General features: G+C 39.7%; 1 protein-coding gene across 2 annotated transcripts in view; it reads left to right on the forward strand.

Moving 5' to 3' along the window:
* LOC146003169 (zwei Ig domain protein zig-8-like) overlaps positions 1–16,106 on the forward strand; it is a 614,539-nt gene that overhangs the window by 456,421 nt on the left and 142,012 nt on the right. For both annotated transcript variants that reach the window (XM_083141354.1, XM_083141355.1), the window contains exon 4: positions 7,451–7,664. In XM_083141354.1, coding sequence (XP_082997480.1) covers positions 7,451–7,664 — 214 coding nt within the window. The remainder of the gene's footprint in view (positions 1–7,450; positions 7,665–16,106) is intronic.

The following is a 16,106-nucleotide window of genomic DNA, read 5'->3' on the forward strand; positions in this document are numbered from 1 at the left end:
AGATAGGGACTCTGTACTAGCTTCAACAATAAGAGATGGAAAATACGTTTCCATGTATGTCCTGGAGCAATATTGTTTCGCATGCCAAATATAGGAATACATATGACTTTAAGTTGCATTGATATATGAAAATAAGTGCACTTTACTCAGAATGGTACTCTTTCCAGATCGGAACTGAAACCAACATTTTCGGTGTGATGTCAGTTGTATCCTGTTTGAATCCAGAAATGACACCTGTTTACATAATTGAGATTGTGCGTCTCTCCCTTCTTCCTCCGAGAAAAACGTTTCTTAATTCTTCCTTTCGGACATCATTTCTGGTGACCCAAACATTCCAGATCGGCGGGAGTTTTATGCTTTTATCAGGAACAGGCCCCCAATAACTGAGTACGTATTCTTCTGCTTAGCAAGTGGTATGTTTACTTGCTTCAATCCGGTCAGTGGAGTGTCGAACGATTGACATTTATTGAATATTTGGAAGACTCTGTTTTGCTTCCGTGCTCTTACTGTCATCAACAAATAGACAGTCACTTCTTTGGCTTTACTGCCTGAATTGTTCTGCTTCGGTGTTCACATATTTGACATAATTATTTATATTGGTATTGCAGTATCAAATAAATTCGTATTTTGGTGAATAACTTTAAATCTTCTATCATTGACCTATTCTTTTCACGTCTTGGTATTGTTTCGAGGCATTTTATATGAATTTGAATACGCCCACACTCAGATATATCATTCTCCATTCGTTTTCAGAAATGAAAGAGTATCCTGAAAGGTAGACCCTCACACCCCTTCTTTGATAAGGTGTGTGTGTGTACTCATATATAGAGACACCCTTTTATTTCGGGAACGAAATGCATAACTGCATGAAATGTACAAGGTACAATAACAGGAATTGTGTCATAACCTTTTTACAAATATACATACAGAAATGGTTTCGGCCTTAATTTTCGACATAGTCACCCTGCTTTTCAACACACTTGGTCCACCTGCCCACAAGCTTGCGGATGCCCTCCACAAAAAACTTTTTGGCATGACGTGTAACCATCTTTGCATCGCCTCGATCACCTCGTTGTCATCTGCAAACGTCTGACCCCGCAAATGTTTTTTCAAAGGTCCAAACAAGTTAAAATCAGATGGCGCCAAGTCGGGACTATATGATGGATGTGTCAACACCTCACAATTTAGATCACGTATTGTATACATAGTATGCACAGTCGTATAGACGTGGACGTTGTCGTGGAGCAGCAATACTCATTTTGAGATAAGTCCCCGACGTATGTCAGGCTTCAACTTGCTTACCAACATGTCACTGTATCGAGCACTATTCACAGTTTGACCCTTATTCTGGAAGTGCACCAATATAGGGCCATTGACATCCCAAAAGATCGTTAGCAGCACTTTCCCAACCGATGCCTGTGTCTTGAATTTTTTCTTGGCCGGAGACGTTGGGTGCTTCCACTCCATTGATTGTCCCTTACTCTCTAGATCATAATGGTGTACCAAGGACTCATCCCTGTCACAATTTGATGAAGAAAATCATTTCCTTCATGAGCAAAGCGGTCCAAGTACTGCTGAGAGATTGTCTGCCGCGCACGCTTATGAACACTTAAATACAGCAACTCAAACCAAACCGAACGTTTGAAAGCTTTCATACTTACTGCGTAGCATAAAATGGAACTTCAGTTTGCTTTTTAAAGCTTTATGTGATTCGTGCTTATTGACTTTCAAAACACATTCACCGCAGGAATGTGGTGATGGTCATTTCTGAATACGTCGAAAAGTTTAAAAACAGGCAATGAGAGTAAATGTACTTCACCTGCGGGAATTTACTAATGGACCATTCGGATATAACTCTTTTTTTGTTTCCTCTTGGCTAATTCTGTCCTTATTAATATTCCTATATTATGAATCTGTAACTTCCTACGCTGCGATTGGAAATATGATGTTCGCGTTGCCATCTATCTATCGTAAAATTGACCATGCCCGTTTAAAAAATATCAATAGCAATTACATAATTAATCCAATTAATGTAATTACAATTAATCTATATTTAAAAATATATTTTTGGCGCATGTAACTGAAATTTGTAATCATTATCTACCTTTATGTATGAGAAAATATTGGCATTATTATAAACCGCGGATATGTTCCGTTCTTGTAAATTAACAGATGGGCTGTTTAATTATAACAGCAGAGTATTGTAAACCCATCGGTAGCTTCTAACAGTGCATAAAGCTACTGATATTGAACGTATATCACTGCATAATAGAATAGCAAGAGGTTTGATGTGTATGGGCTTAGCGGCCGAATGTCTCAAGTTCTTTTCACAGAAATTCCAGGGTTCCAATCCCGGCCTGGGTGTTCATCAATTGCATCACTCTTCCATTGTCGCCATTTCTCAATAAGGCAGAAATGTGACGTTAATAATACAAGGGGTTGGCGGGTAGGTTTTGTTTTATGGTGTATACTTTAGTCGGCACAAACAATTCCGTCAACAAAGATATTTTTAACAAAAATAAATCTTCAGATAGTAATAACAATTTTATGGAGTGATCCTTGTAGGCACCTTGGACTGCCTTTTGCAGACTAAAGAGGTTCTGGCGCATGGCTCTTTCACCAGGATTATGCTTGTGTTGTGTCGTCCTTGTGTTTGTGATTATATCCATTCATTAATCTCATTATATCATCACTCATCCATATTGTTGCGATTAGTTATAACTTCAACAATATACTGAAGCTTCACCCTTGTGTAGATCTTTGGAAATCAAAGCAACTCGTGAACCTAGAGCGCATTTCAAAGTTCAATTTTATTCATCGAGTCGGTTTATTTTATTCTATTTTCTACCACTTTTGGCTAATCGAGAAGATGAGTGATGACACGATGAAATTGATGAAGGGACATTTGCAATGAGCACTCATGACCAGGCCTGGTTTTGAACCTTGGCATGTAGCTATGATTTATTGTTGTTTTATTGATTTGGTGTTTTAAGTCCACTTTATGCACAGTAAGGCTAATCTGGACTGGTACAGTTTAAAGTGGGATCCGAACCACTGTGCCATGTACCTCCATCGGGTATCGAACCCGGTACCCCTTGATTACAAGGCGACGACACTACCACTGCGCCATCGGGGAAGCCCGGTATGTAGCTATGAGAATTGTGTTGTGTCGTTCACATGGGTTTGTGGCTGTCTCATCGCCCATATAATCGTATCAGCAGGTATCCCCATCGTCGCCAAAGTGTCAGAAAAGCCAGTAGATAACCGTACGCAATGAATCCAACATATAGCATCACTCGTTTAAGGTTCGTTCAAAATCAACAGTGGTTCTTAACCTTCGTGAGCCCGCTGCGCGGTAAACACATTTTTGAAACTTGATTACCCGATACCTACCATTTTACTAGCAAACACCTGACTTTTTTTAACTTTGTGTGTTAATATGTACCTTTGAAATGTAATATTTATAAATAAATTGTGGCATAATCATAGAGAGTATCAGTTCGATTATGTCTAGGCTTCTTGACAAATATAAAATTTGGTTTAAATTAGTTGAGAACGACTGGATCTAATGGAATCGCTTAGTTTCCTCTGGTCAATGTCATTAAATTAATTTGTAAGTGCTTATTTATATTTCAGACACCTGAATATTCCAATTAATCAAAATATTTCCACTTTAATGTATTTTTAATGAAAATTACAGTGCAAACTAATTGACAGTGGTGGTGTCCAAATTCGGAGGCTGTAAGCAACCCACCCCCGGTTAGATCATTTGATCGCCATCCTCCACTATGACGAAAGCGTTTTCGGTTATCGCAGGGGAAACCCGAACGTAAGGCCATCTTTCCAGAAGGTTTCCAGCTCGGACTGCAAGTTGTAAACTTCAGAAGAACTTCTTGCGGTTCGAAATACTTGACGCCAAAGGTCTTGTACCGGGCCGCTGATAACCACCGGCCTAGAATACACTTCGGGGTTCAATTTGATTAGTCTCTCTGCTCCATGTGGCTGGCCATGTTTCCATGTATGTTCTAACAGTTCGTGAAAGTCTTTCACTTCGTCCGAATTAAACTCACAACAACTCATTGTCTCCGCTCCCCCCACAGCTAGCGCCCAGTAATGAAACACTTCGAGTGATGAGCAGCGTAACGCAATTGTGGAAATGAACTCACTGGATGTTAAAGAAAGTTAGTTTCTCACGTTGCTTCTGGAGAATATTTATTCCCGCGCATCAGAAGTCAAGGATGGGCTCGCGTAATTCCATTGCGTGCTGCCTCCAACGTTGATTGAAGCTCCGAACAATGCTTGAAGGTGTGTTCTTCCAAGGCAGAAAGGGTCAGAAACTTTGCTTTCCTCTTGCACTTCGACATTCCGGGGACTTTCGAGATAAAGTAATTTCTCCGAAAGTTTGCAACGGGATGCAAATATGTTTTGTTCAGTTGCTCAACGTGACTTGTGTTCTTGAAAGGGTTTCTTCCCTCGGGACTTTGGGAATCTTACAGAGATTTCTTTGTTAACATTTCACGATGAGATGATTAAGAATGTGCATTATTAGCCTGGGAAGAGTAGTTCGTTGTGCTAATAACGTAACAAAGGGTAAAGCTATTTACACCATGCCATGAAAATACACATGGACAGGGTTGGAAAAAAATGATTAGGGTGTAAGTCTCTACACACACACACAAAAGTTTACCTCCCTTCCACATAATACACCATCGACTGTATTTTGAAGACTAGCGAGGCTCTGGCGTATAGACTTGTCCATCTCATCTTATCATCATTCATAGTCATAGTCATATTCGGGATTAGCCAAAAATGTCAGAAAAGCGAAGTAAACGAACCAAATCAATAAATAAATTAATTTATTGAAGATTATTACTATTATTATGATTACCATTACCATTATTATTATTTGTATTATAACTATCTTACAAGGCTTCCCCAAAAATATCGTTGTTACCTTATCGCCTTGTAATCAAGAGACATCGGGTTCGATCTCTAGAGTAGGCACATGATAGTTCGAAATCCACTTTAAACTGTAGGTTCAGTCCCGATTAGCCGATATGAATATAAATGTGAACTTGAAACAAACTTTGTTTTAGTCATTGTCGCGTTTAGCCAAAAATGGCAGAAAGGCGACGTGAAATAACAAAACTAAAACAAAAGCCCATCGCTGGTGTTATCTGGCTTCCTATAGTCAAGTGCTGGCAGTAATACATGGACACGCATATATATATATATACTATATATATACATTTCTGAAAGCCTTCAATCTCATATCTTCATTTTCAGAAGCAAAATATATTCATGTTATCATCAGACATTTTGCATAATTACTATTATTAAGTTTATCGCTTAAATTAATTACGTAAAAAATCCGTAAGGCACTTCTTTTGTTCTAATTATAATTTGAAAGGTTTCACTACGGCGACTGCTGTCTCTGTGTACTTTCTCATTTTCAAAATGGATGTTGGCATTAATTTTCCTTCTGCAAACTCCATGAGGCAGAGGGTGAAGCAGTAGTAATGTTTAATTATCAGATTACCCCTGTTACATGCTTCGCTGGAGCATTCTTGCTTTCATCTTCAAGGTTTCCGTATAAACATGAACGGTGTGCTTTTGAGTTTTGAGTCTTAGGGATTTTCATCTATTCTTGATATAACAAAAAAATGTATTTTCGTAATAAGTTTCCCTGAAATAATATTACGCCCACATAATCGAGTTGGGCATTTCAACTCTTAGGATTCAAATATAGAATCACATTTCTTTGTGTTCCTTGCCCCCATACCTCCAATCCTCTGCGCCCTTTATCTACAACCTTAATATAGTGTTTACTGCATATAAAAGCAAATTGTTTTAACAATCTCTAAGATAAGCAAGCTGGTGGCTGTGAATTAGGTGAAGGGCTAGTAGGAAGAAAATAGATCAATAGCTACACATACTTATTAGAAACCCCCATTTTCTAATAAATATGTGTAACTATTGACCTAATATTCTCTATTACCCTATTATCTACCAACTAACCCTTCACCTAATTCAGAGTCACCAGAAGCTGCTGCAAGGAAGATACCATATTGACTACGAAATATTAATGTGACCAAAAATATGAAAAACAACCTAATAAAAATTTGTAATATTTTTTCTCCCAAAAAATAATAAGCACAGTCCCTTCATTTGAATACGTATAAAGAAATTATAACAATTGGAATTGATGGAGAAATTACTCATCTTGAAAATCTTCCCCCTAGAATAACTCAAAATTAATAATTCTAATGTATAACTGTAAATATACTCCCCCTACCCGAGATATGTTAAAACGAGGTGATGAGTTATTATACGTTTATCCAGCTAAATAATAATTTAATCGAAAATTGTAAGATATGTTTATTCCAGTAGAAACTAACTTATGTGGTGGTGCCAGTTCTAATACACAGACGCAATTTTGTAATTTCATATAGTGGATATAAGCGCGCTATGAAGCCAGGAGTCCCGGGTTCGAATCCCAATCTGGGCATGGGTCTTCTTTATGAGTGTACTTTCATCAATGTCATCATAACATCACTAATCCGCATCGTCGCAGTTAGTCAGAAGTGACAGAAAAACGACGGTACATAGTTTCTATGGCGACGACCTCCGTTGTGGAGTGGCTACCGAGCTGATGCTCCAGGATCGAATCCTGACCGAACCTCGGTGTACCATTGTACAATCACAGACACTTCTGCGTTGTAACGATTGCATTGAAAGTAAATGAGGTCATTACAACCCAGAAGTGTCCGTGACTGTACATCACTATTTTATCTATTAATCGGTCATCTACATCGTCGCGATTAACGCAAGAAGTAGATATGCAACGCAAAGTAATCAACAGCAGTGCTACGTAAATATGTATTGTCTTCGATAGTTTTCCGTTGTTGCTCCGATCTAACTGTTGTGGGAAATGAGAACGATGCTCATCGTAGTAATAGAAATTTGCCTGGTTAATGCAGAATTCCGAATACATCCTGCATACTATACCATGCTACAGTACAAAATATTTTGAAGGTAAACATGTGTGTTCATTTATCCAAACTCTATAATCAAATACAAAATATATTGAAGGAAAACGTAGTTTTATTCATAAAATGTTCATAGAATAAAACTATCTTGTAGGGAAGTTTATATTTATTTTTACAAACTCTATAATCACCAATAATCTTAATTTAAGACCTTTGTACCATAAAAATGATTGATAATTAATTAAAACCTTAAAAATGTAAACATATGTATATGTGGGGTATATGGTATTTTTGTTCCGAGTAGGAACGGATTATGTGATTTAAATCTATTGCAATTTTATGGACACATTTTATGTTTCTGAGATAAATAAGCCTCGTATGAAAATGAATTAATGTACTTAACGTAAAGCACTCTCTGTTTTAGCAATATAATAACTTATTGTTATTATTATTATTCGCAGGTGTCGTGGTTGAGGAGGAAAGGGGAGGAGCTTCACCTTCTGACGTTTGGTCTCCACACCTACAGCAGCGACTCTCGGTACTCCCTCAACTATCAGCATCCCAACGACTGGAAACTGCAGATCAAATACGCCAATAAGAGGGACGAAGGTTACTACGAGTGTCAGATATCATCCCACCCTCCGAGGGTCTTCTACGTGCTACTCAACGTTGTCGGTGAGTAGAGTTTTTTTTTCCTCCTAACGACTCTTGCTCTGCTTGGTAAAGGATTTTCCTCATCTTCTGTCAAATTACGTTCAGCACCAGGACTCAAGTTCTTCCTGCTTTTATGTTACTCTTCCTCCTGGGATTCGATAGAGTGTGTCAAGGACGTGGAACCGAGAAGTTTACTTTAAGAACTTCTTAGATCGTTGCTAACTCGATAAGACTGTTGTTTCGTTTGTAGAGCACTGGATTGCCTGTGAAAAGCAAAATGACCACAACAACGACACAGAACTATCTCTTTCAGGTTTTCGTGGCTCGAATTCGATTGGATGTTGTCTAGAGTGACATCTGTACAGTCGTCACACAGATTAAATAACATATTTCGTATCTACAGGGTGTCCGAGAAGTCGCCTTACCTCTAGATTACATTACATAGTACACGTTACCCCTAGATACAGCTTGTTTCCGTGATCTTGAAACACACTGACAGGGTGGACGGAGACTGACCTTACTACCAATGTGACATAAGTACAATTTAGCTGAATACAATCTAGATTGGAAACACTGGAAGTGTCCGTCAATATTTAGAGACCATACAAATATTCTCAAGTAAGTGTAGATTTCGGGATTTCATAAATTTTGTGATTCAAAAATTACAGCCCCAATTTTCTGTTATTGATTGACACTGTAGTTTGCTAAGAAATCAATATTATCAGTATGCTTGATGAAATTATATTCATTCATTTTACCGAAAGGCAACAAACGAAATACCAATTGGTAAAACAATGTCCTTTGTTAGAAAATATTTCCCAGCCAAATTAGCGAATCGGTTTCGCATCGCAGGCTCAAATCGCTTTACCGTCTCGCCGTGTGGACGCTCTCCCCAACAGGCAACAGTGCAAGGTAATTCCACCAAACGCGAGTACAGAGGATTACGGTCAGTGCGCACTCAGGCAATACAATCCGTCTCCATGTGAACGATGACGAATCTGTGACTGAAGCAACTGCTGTCTCCGACTGCATTTTCAACACATCCGTATACATACATAGAGAGAGAGAGAGACAGAAAGGCATATAGATAGAAAGTGCCAGAGAAAGACCGAAATACTCGTAACTATTGAGATAGTAAGGTACAGAGGGTGATATAAAATATGTAGAGAGAAAGAAAGACAATAAAGGAAGTGGAAAAAGAAAGAGAGAGAAGAAAGAAGTATATATAGAAATGGTCAGAGAAAGATTAAGGGGAGAGAAAATACAGAGAGAGATAGAAAGAAAGAAAAATGAACTAAAAGAAAGAGAGAGAGACAGAAAAGAATTGTAGAACAAAGGGTCATTCAAATACAATGAAAAATATAGAAATTGAAAGGTAAAGAGGAGGGAGAGGAAATAGAGAGAGAGAGAGAGAGAGGAAGATAAATGAAGAAAAATAAACAACAAAGAGAGAGACAAAAGAAATATTGATAAAAATGGTAAGACAAAGATAATAAGAAATATTGAGATAGTAAGGTGAAGAGATAAAGAGAAAATACATATACCTAGTCTTACCATAAATACTGTCCCAAAGTTGTAAGTAAATAGACACAAAATGGTGAGAGATATTGTAATATCAGAATAACATGAGATGCATGGATGCATTATGAACCAAAATCACAAATAATTATTCGAAATGGCCACCTTTAGCACTGACACACTTCTGAAATCTTCGTGGCCACTCATCAATGGAATTACGCAACACATCAAGTGGAAACTCCGCAGCTGCCTTCTGAAGAGACCGCTTTAAACTGTCAATATTGGGATGTATCTTCTTGCAAGCCATCTCCTGAAGCTTGGATCACAATTTGTAGTCCAAAGGGTTTAAATCTGGACTGGCAGAGGGCCAATCTGACGTGGAAATGAAGTCAGGAACATTTGCCTCCAACCACTGCTGGGTGGTGCGTGCTTTGTGTGCTGGGGCTGAGTCCTGCTGGAAGCTCAAGTTCTCTCCATGGAAGATGGTGTCGGTAAGATTCTTGCTTAGTTTCTCAAGCACTGTCTGCTGGTACACTTTGGCTGATGTTTTTACCCCTTTTTCACAGAAATGGAGCGTGCCCTCATAGCAAATTTTCCAGACTTCATTTCCACTTCAGATTGGCCTTCTGCAAGTCCGGACCTATACCCTTTGGACTACAAATTGTGGTCCAAGCTTCAGGAGATAGCTTGGAAGAAGAGACATCCCAATATTGAAAGTTTAAAGCGGTCGGTCTCTTCTGAAGGCAGTTGCTCATTTTCCAGTTGATGTGTTGCGTAATTCAATTGATGCGTGGCCACGAAGACTTCAGAAGTGTGTCAGTGCTAAAGGTGGCCATTTCGAATAATTATTTGTGATTTTGGTTCATAATGCATCCATACACCTCATGTTATTCTGATATTACAATATTCTCACCATTTTGTGTCCATTTACTTACAACTTTGGGACAGTATTTATGGTAAGACTAGGTATATCTTACTCTCTCTCTCTCTCTCTCCCTTCCTCCCCTCCTCCCCCCTCTCTCTCTCTCCCTTCCTCTCTCTCTCTCTCTCTCTCTCTCTCTCTCTCTCTCTCTCTGTGGTGTGTGTGTGTGTGTGTGTGTGTGTGTGTGTGTGTGTGTGTGTGTGTGTATATATATATATGTTTGGCTGGCTGGCTGCCTCTACCGATACACAGAGAGAGAGAGAGAGAGAGAGAGAGAGAAGATATAAGTTCATAGAGTTCTAGTATAAAAACCACCAACCTTCACGCTAGAACAACGGCTAGACCTACGAACTTCACAGACACCTGCAACAAGTCCTCTGTCATCAGAGTCCCAGCCCGCTGTCGACAAACTCATCGAGACCTGGCAAAATAGACTTTACCCAACCGGAGCTTGATCAGCTTAATTACACCTTTCAGATAGACCTTTGACCAGTGAATGATGGACTTGGCGATCAGTGAACGAAACCGAAGTTTTTCCCCGTTTGCTGACACCGGCCCGTTGACCATCGTATTTCCCAACGCTTGGGATCTTTTCGAAAGTGAAAAAAGACTTGAGGGTCGACCATCCCTCCCCTCCCTCACCCTCTCTCACTCTCTCTGTCGCTCCCTGACGGACGAATCAAGTGATCGATCAGATGAAAGAGCATGCAGCTTCCGACAGAGGCGACAGCTTGCCGCGTCCAATCGCGGACACTTGAGAGGAGTGGACAAGGCTCACTGGAGACGATTTTTTTTCTCGCTTTTACTACTCTTTTCCAGTTTTTTGGCTGGCGAGTAAGATTTACAGCCATAAATTCGGAGATATACGACGACAAAGGATTGTTACAGGAGCATTTGTAGCGCAAAATGACGGGGATGGCTTGTAACAGGGTCTGTCACCTTGATTTCAAGCGTACAGTCGGCGTCAATAAAAATGGGAAATCCTTAAATACTTACTTCAGTGCAACGCGTTATGTACGAGGGATGATCGGAAAAAAGGTTACAAAGCATATAACTTTTGTTTTATTCACTGTAACGAAACGAAAATGTATGTGTAAATTAATAACATGTTTGTCTTGTTGCGAGTTTGAGGACTTCGGATTCTGACCATGTATACCCGAGAAGCGGACATTTAAAATGGTGACTCGTCTAGAAAATTGGTCAAGAATAGAAGTGAGGGCAGTGGTGCGGTTCCTGTGGGCCAAAAACACTACACCTGCTGACATTCATAGGCAGATTGTGGAGGTGTATGGGGAGGGGACAATTTCAAGGCAACATGTAGCGAAGTGGTGTCGTGCCTTCAAAGAAGGACGGACCAGTTTTGTTAATGACAAACCTGGACACAGTGGTAAGCCCAGTACCTCAACCACTGACGTGAACGGTGGTCTTGTGGATGAGTGTATTTGTGAGGACAGAAGAAGAACATTACGCTCAATATCAGCTGAGCTGGGACTACCATTTGGTTGGCTGGCCACCATTATCTGACATGTGATGATGTCAAAAGAGCTGCCTCACGGTGGCTAAGAGAACTTGACGCGGCTTTCTGTGCAACCGGTATGGAAAACCACATCTACCGTTGTGACAAGTGCTTGAACAAAAAAGGTGATTACATCGAGGACTAGTGTTGAGTGCCCTCAAACATCAGGTGTGTTGATCTTCCAGCTATGTCTAACACATACGCCATAATAGGCTTTGTAACCTTTTTTTTCGATCATCCCTCGTATATTGTGTAAGGCGATAAGTTAACTTCAAGTTACGTTATCATCCTAAAGATAGGCAACATGCATAACGCATTTCAATGATTTGATTTGAATTTCATTATAAAGCGTCGCCATTTTGCCCGCTTCTCTCTAATCGCAAAGGATGAGTGATATGTTGAAATTGATGAAGGGAAGACAGCAATGCCCAAGCCGGGATTCAAACCCGAGATCATATATTCACTCATCCTCATCGTCGCGATTAGCCAAAGGTGGCGACGTATAATAACCTAATTCAATGAAGCAGTCAGTTCTCTGTTCTCTTTCCTTCTCTTCTATTTACTCTCCATTCCTTACTCTTCTCGTCACTTCATCTTACCTTATTTTATCTTCTCCATATCTTCCTCTTCTTTTCACTCCTTCTCTTCTCTCCCTCTTCGCCTCTCTTTACTTCCTCTTACTCTATTTTATTCATTTTTTCTCACTCTTATCTGCCAATCCCCTTCTTTTACTCCTCTCTCGATTTCTCTTCTCTTTTCTTCATCACTTATCATCATCGTCGTGATTAAGTAAAAGAGGCAGAAGAGCTAAGCTAAATAACAAAAAATAATCAGTCACTACTCCATTTGGGAGGATTTTTGCAATCGGAAACACAGTGGCGTGTCCAAGTGATGAATGTAGGGGGTCAGTCTGCGAGGACTGGCTGCTGATAAAGAGAGGACATACCGCTCCCGATTTCAAAAACTCTACGCACGCCACTGAAGCGACAGTCCTGGAATTGTTCTTCTTCAACATCACAGTACGAGATGAAAGAACACAATTGACCGTTCCTTTAGCGACGTGAAAAACCAACATAAAGTTTAATCATTTGGCTGCACGTAATTACGGTACAAGCAAAACCTTGCCTTTCCCCGCAACAAACAAACAAAAAGCAACCTGCAATCATGAGCAAACATGTTATGGCTCTTATGCTTTCGCCCCCTGGCAGCGGAGTCCATTAGTACCATCCAGTCCCATGTAGTGATTCCACTCACACGCTTTGCCCGAGGTTCCCGTTCGGGGGTCCATAGCGGTGGACAGATGGCATAATTTAATAACGGGTGCTGAATTCAGCGCTTTTTGCTACAGCTCGTACCGTTGAAATTTTTTGTTCTATTTGCCTTCAGGGGGAGTCTGCAAATGTGCAAAGTCTAGATGATTCTAGCTTTTTGCCTTTCAACCATCGTGCAGTTATACATGCCTTGCAATCTTCCACTGTTCAGTAAAATCACTTTGCAGTTGTTTCTGTTGGAAATTTGGAGAAATCAGAATTAAGTAAGGTGTCCCATACGGCCTGAGCATGGGTGCTCTTTGCGGGTGTATTTTGATCAATTTCAACACATCATCACTCATCTTCTTAATAGCGATTAGCCAGAAGTGGCAGAAAAGAGACGCCAAATAAAGGAAATACAAATTTAAATACTCTCTCTCTCTCTCTCTCTCTCTCTCTCTCTCTCTCTTGCTTATCTCTTTCTTTTCTCCGAATTTTCTTCTCTTTTCTTCTTTCGATTCTCCGTATTTTCTTTTCTTTTCGTCTTTCTATGTTCCGCATTTTCTTCTCTTTTTGTCTTTCTTTTCTCCGGATTTTCTTCTCTTTTCGTGTTTCTATTCTCTGCATTTTCTTCTCTTTTTGTCTTTCTTTTCTCTGCATTTTCTTCTCTTTTCGTCTTTCTATTCTCCGCATTTTCTTCTCTTTTTGTCTTTCTTTTCTCCGCATTTTCTTCTCTTCTCGTCTTTCTATTCTCCACATTTTCTTCTCTTTTTGTCTTTCTTTTCTCCTTCTTTCTCTATCTCTTTCATTCTTTCTCGGTTCCTCTATCTTTTTTCTTATATTTTCTCCACTCTTAATGTCTCTCCTTTCATAACCTTCTCTTTATTTGTCTCTGATACGTTCTATCTCTTTATAACTTTCTCATTCTCTTTCCTCATATTGTAATCTCTTTCATCTCCATGTATTTATCTTTCCCTTTCTCCCTCTCTCTTTCTCAGCCTCTCCATTTCCTTATTGCTCTATTTCTGTCTGCATTTCTCTCTTTCTCTTTGCCTGTATGTATTTAAATCTCTCTCTCGCTATCTCTCTCCTTTTTTCTTCTTCGTTCTGTCTTTTTGTTTGTATGTAAATTTATGTTCTTTTCCTTCTCCCTCTCTCTCTTTCTATCTATCTATCTCTGTCAAACTCTCTGCATCATTTAAATTGAAAATGAATTTTCTCATCTGGGATATTTATATTGAGGGCAGGACGACCGACTGCAGCTATTTCAGGTGTTCGCCCCGTGGCGACTTTCCTGTTTACACGGACGAATAGCTTCCAAAAAGAGAGGCAAAAATTCATCGCATAATTTATGTGTATTGTATGCAAAAATGTGAACCGAATTTTAGCAATAACGTGAGCTCAATGATGCTGTGGAAAAATCTATTGCGCTACCTTCTTGTTGAAAATGTCAACGTAGACGAACGAAGGGGATCCTGCGTGTTTTCAAATCTGTCTTCTTTACGACCAGGAAATTACAGTCATTTTAGATATGAACAAGTCATTTTCTTGTTCAAGGGAGGGAAATATAGAGCGAGACAGGTAGATACTCGTATTTCCTATTTTCCCGCCTTGGAAATATATTGTTAAGTGCTACATTTCTTTCAGGAAATGTTCGTCGTTTCATATGTCTGTTACCTTCTTCTAGTACGTAGTGCTGCCATCTGTTAATTCTTTTTTTATATTAATGCTCCGAAACAGAAAATATCGGTGTACTTCACCTGGTTCCAGGAGACATTTTTCTCAAGAGATGTAACATAAAGGAGTTCCCTGGAAGAGGTGTGCAAGCAATATGCTCCTCCATATTTTTAGAAGTATTGTCTGTATTCATCTCTTCTGTCTCTTAGCTGTCAGACCGATGTGACAAGGGACACATGTCGTTTGAAAACTTACCGTTAGTAATAAATGCATCCTATCTGACCGAAGCGACACGACCGGGTCGCTTTCTCAATACCGTGCAAGGTGTCGCCTCACTCTGGTGTTCGCGTTTGCGCAGTGTGTATGTGTGTGTGTGTGTTTTTTACAGGCCTGAGATGCCTGTGTCGCTTGTCACTTCGTTGTCGCTTCGGTCTGAAAGCTCCCTTAATAGTGGCGATTTGATGTTTCTTTTGGATTTACGTGTACTAAAATAACTGTATTTCTTGTTTTAATTGTAGCTATAGTTCCTTATCAATATGTGGCATATTCGTGCATTTTTAAATATACTTGGAGTAGTCTGTGTTTTGGTCGTTTCAGCAATGGAAGATATCAAGAAACATGGAATACACTTTCGGGTGATACTGTATAGTTTTGCTATCAGACATACATAAGGATAAACCAATTCTTTTTCGGACGTTCCTACTATTAATATTGTAGTTGATAGCCATTAAATATTTATAAAGGAAAGTGTTTGTGTTGATTGGTTGAAGGTTGATTTGGGGTTGTAAGTCCACTTTATGAACAGTAAGGCTAATCGGGACTGGACCTACAGGTTAAAGTGGGATTCAAACCACCATGTGCCTCCACTGGGTATCGAACCCGGGACCCCTTGATTACAAGCCCTACCACAACGCCATCGGGGAGGCCCCGGTTTGTGTTGAGTTACATATTACTGGTTACATGGCGACTATATGGTAGGAAGTAATATACAAATGTCAGTCGACACAAGTTTTCAGTTGAAGACATGGAACATTATTTCGAAATATTTGCTCATTAATATGAAGAAAGAAATTGTGAAAGTATAATATCTATGTTCCTTGTTTACTTCCGTTGCTATGACTGAAAACACAAAGTATTTCCAAATATTTGCCAAGTGTACTAATGCAAGACAGGCTTCCATGTATTTGATTCGTTGATGCTTTTGCTTTTGTTGGGAACGGTCTCGGGTTTGATTCCCGCTATGAGCCTCGATCGACGTTGAGGTACTTGAAAAAAAAAAACATCAGCCTAGAGAGCGAAATAACAGCGGCGATGGGACTTGATGCGCTGACCACGTGTCACCCAGTTGAATGCTTCTTGGCGAATCATAAAGTTCAAAAGACCGCGGATTTTCACTTAATGTTCTGATAGGCTAATCGGGACTGGTCTGCGATCCGAGCAACTGTGTAATGTATCTCTACAGGCGAACGAACCCGGAACACTTTCATTACAAGGCGATAACATTGCCTTTAGGCTCGGAGAAATCTAAAGATTGTATGACTGATGCGCACGACTCTTCACGCATCCTGCTCTCGCTTCTT

The sequence above is a fragment of the Lepisma saccharinum genome, chromosome 19 (genome assembly GCF_977018435.1).
Source record: "Lepisma saccharinum chromosome 19, izLepSacc3.1, whole genome shotgun sequence".
Taxonomy (NCBI): domain Eukaryota; kingdom Metazoa; phylum Arthropoda; class Insecta; order Zygentoma; family Lepismatidae; genus Lepisma; species Lepisma saccharinum.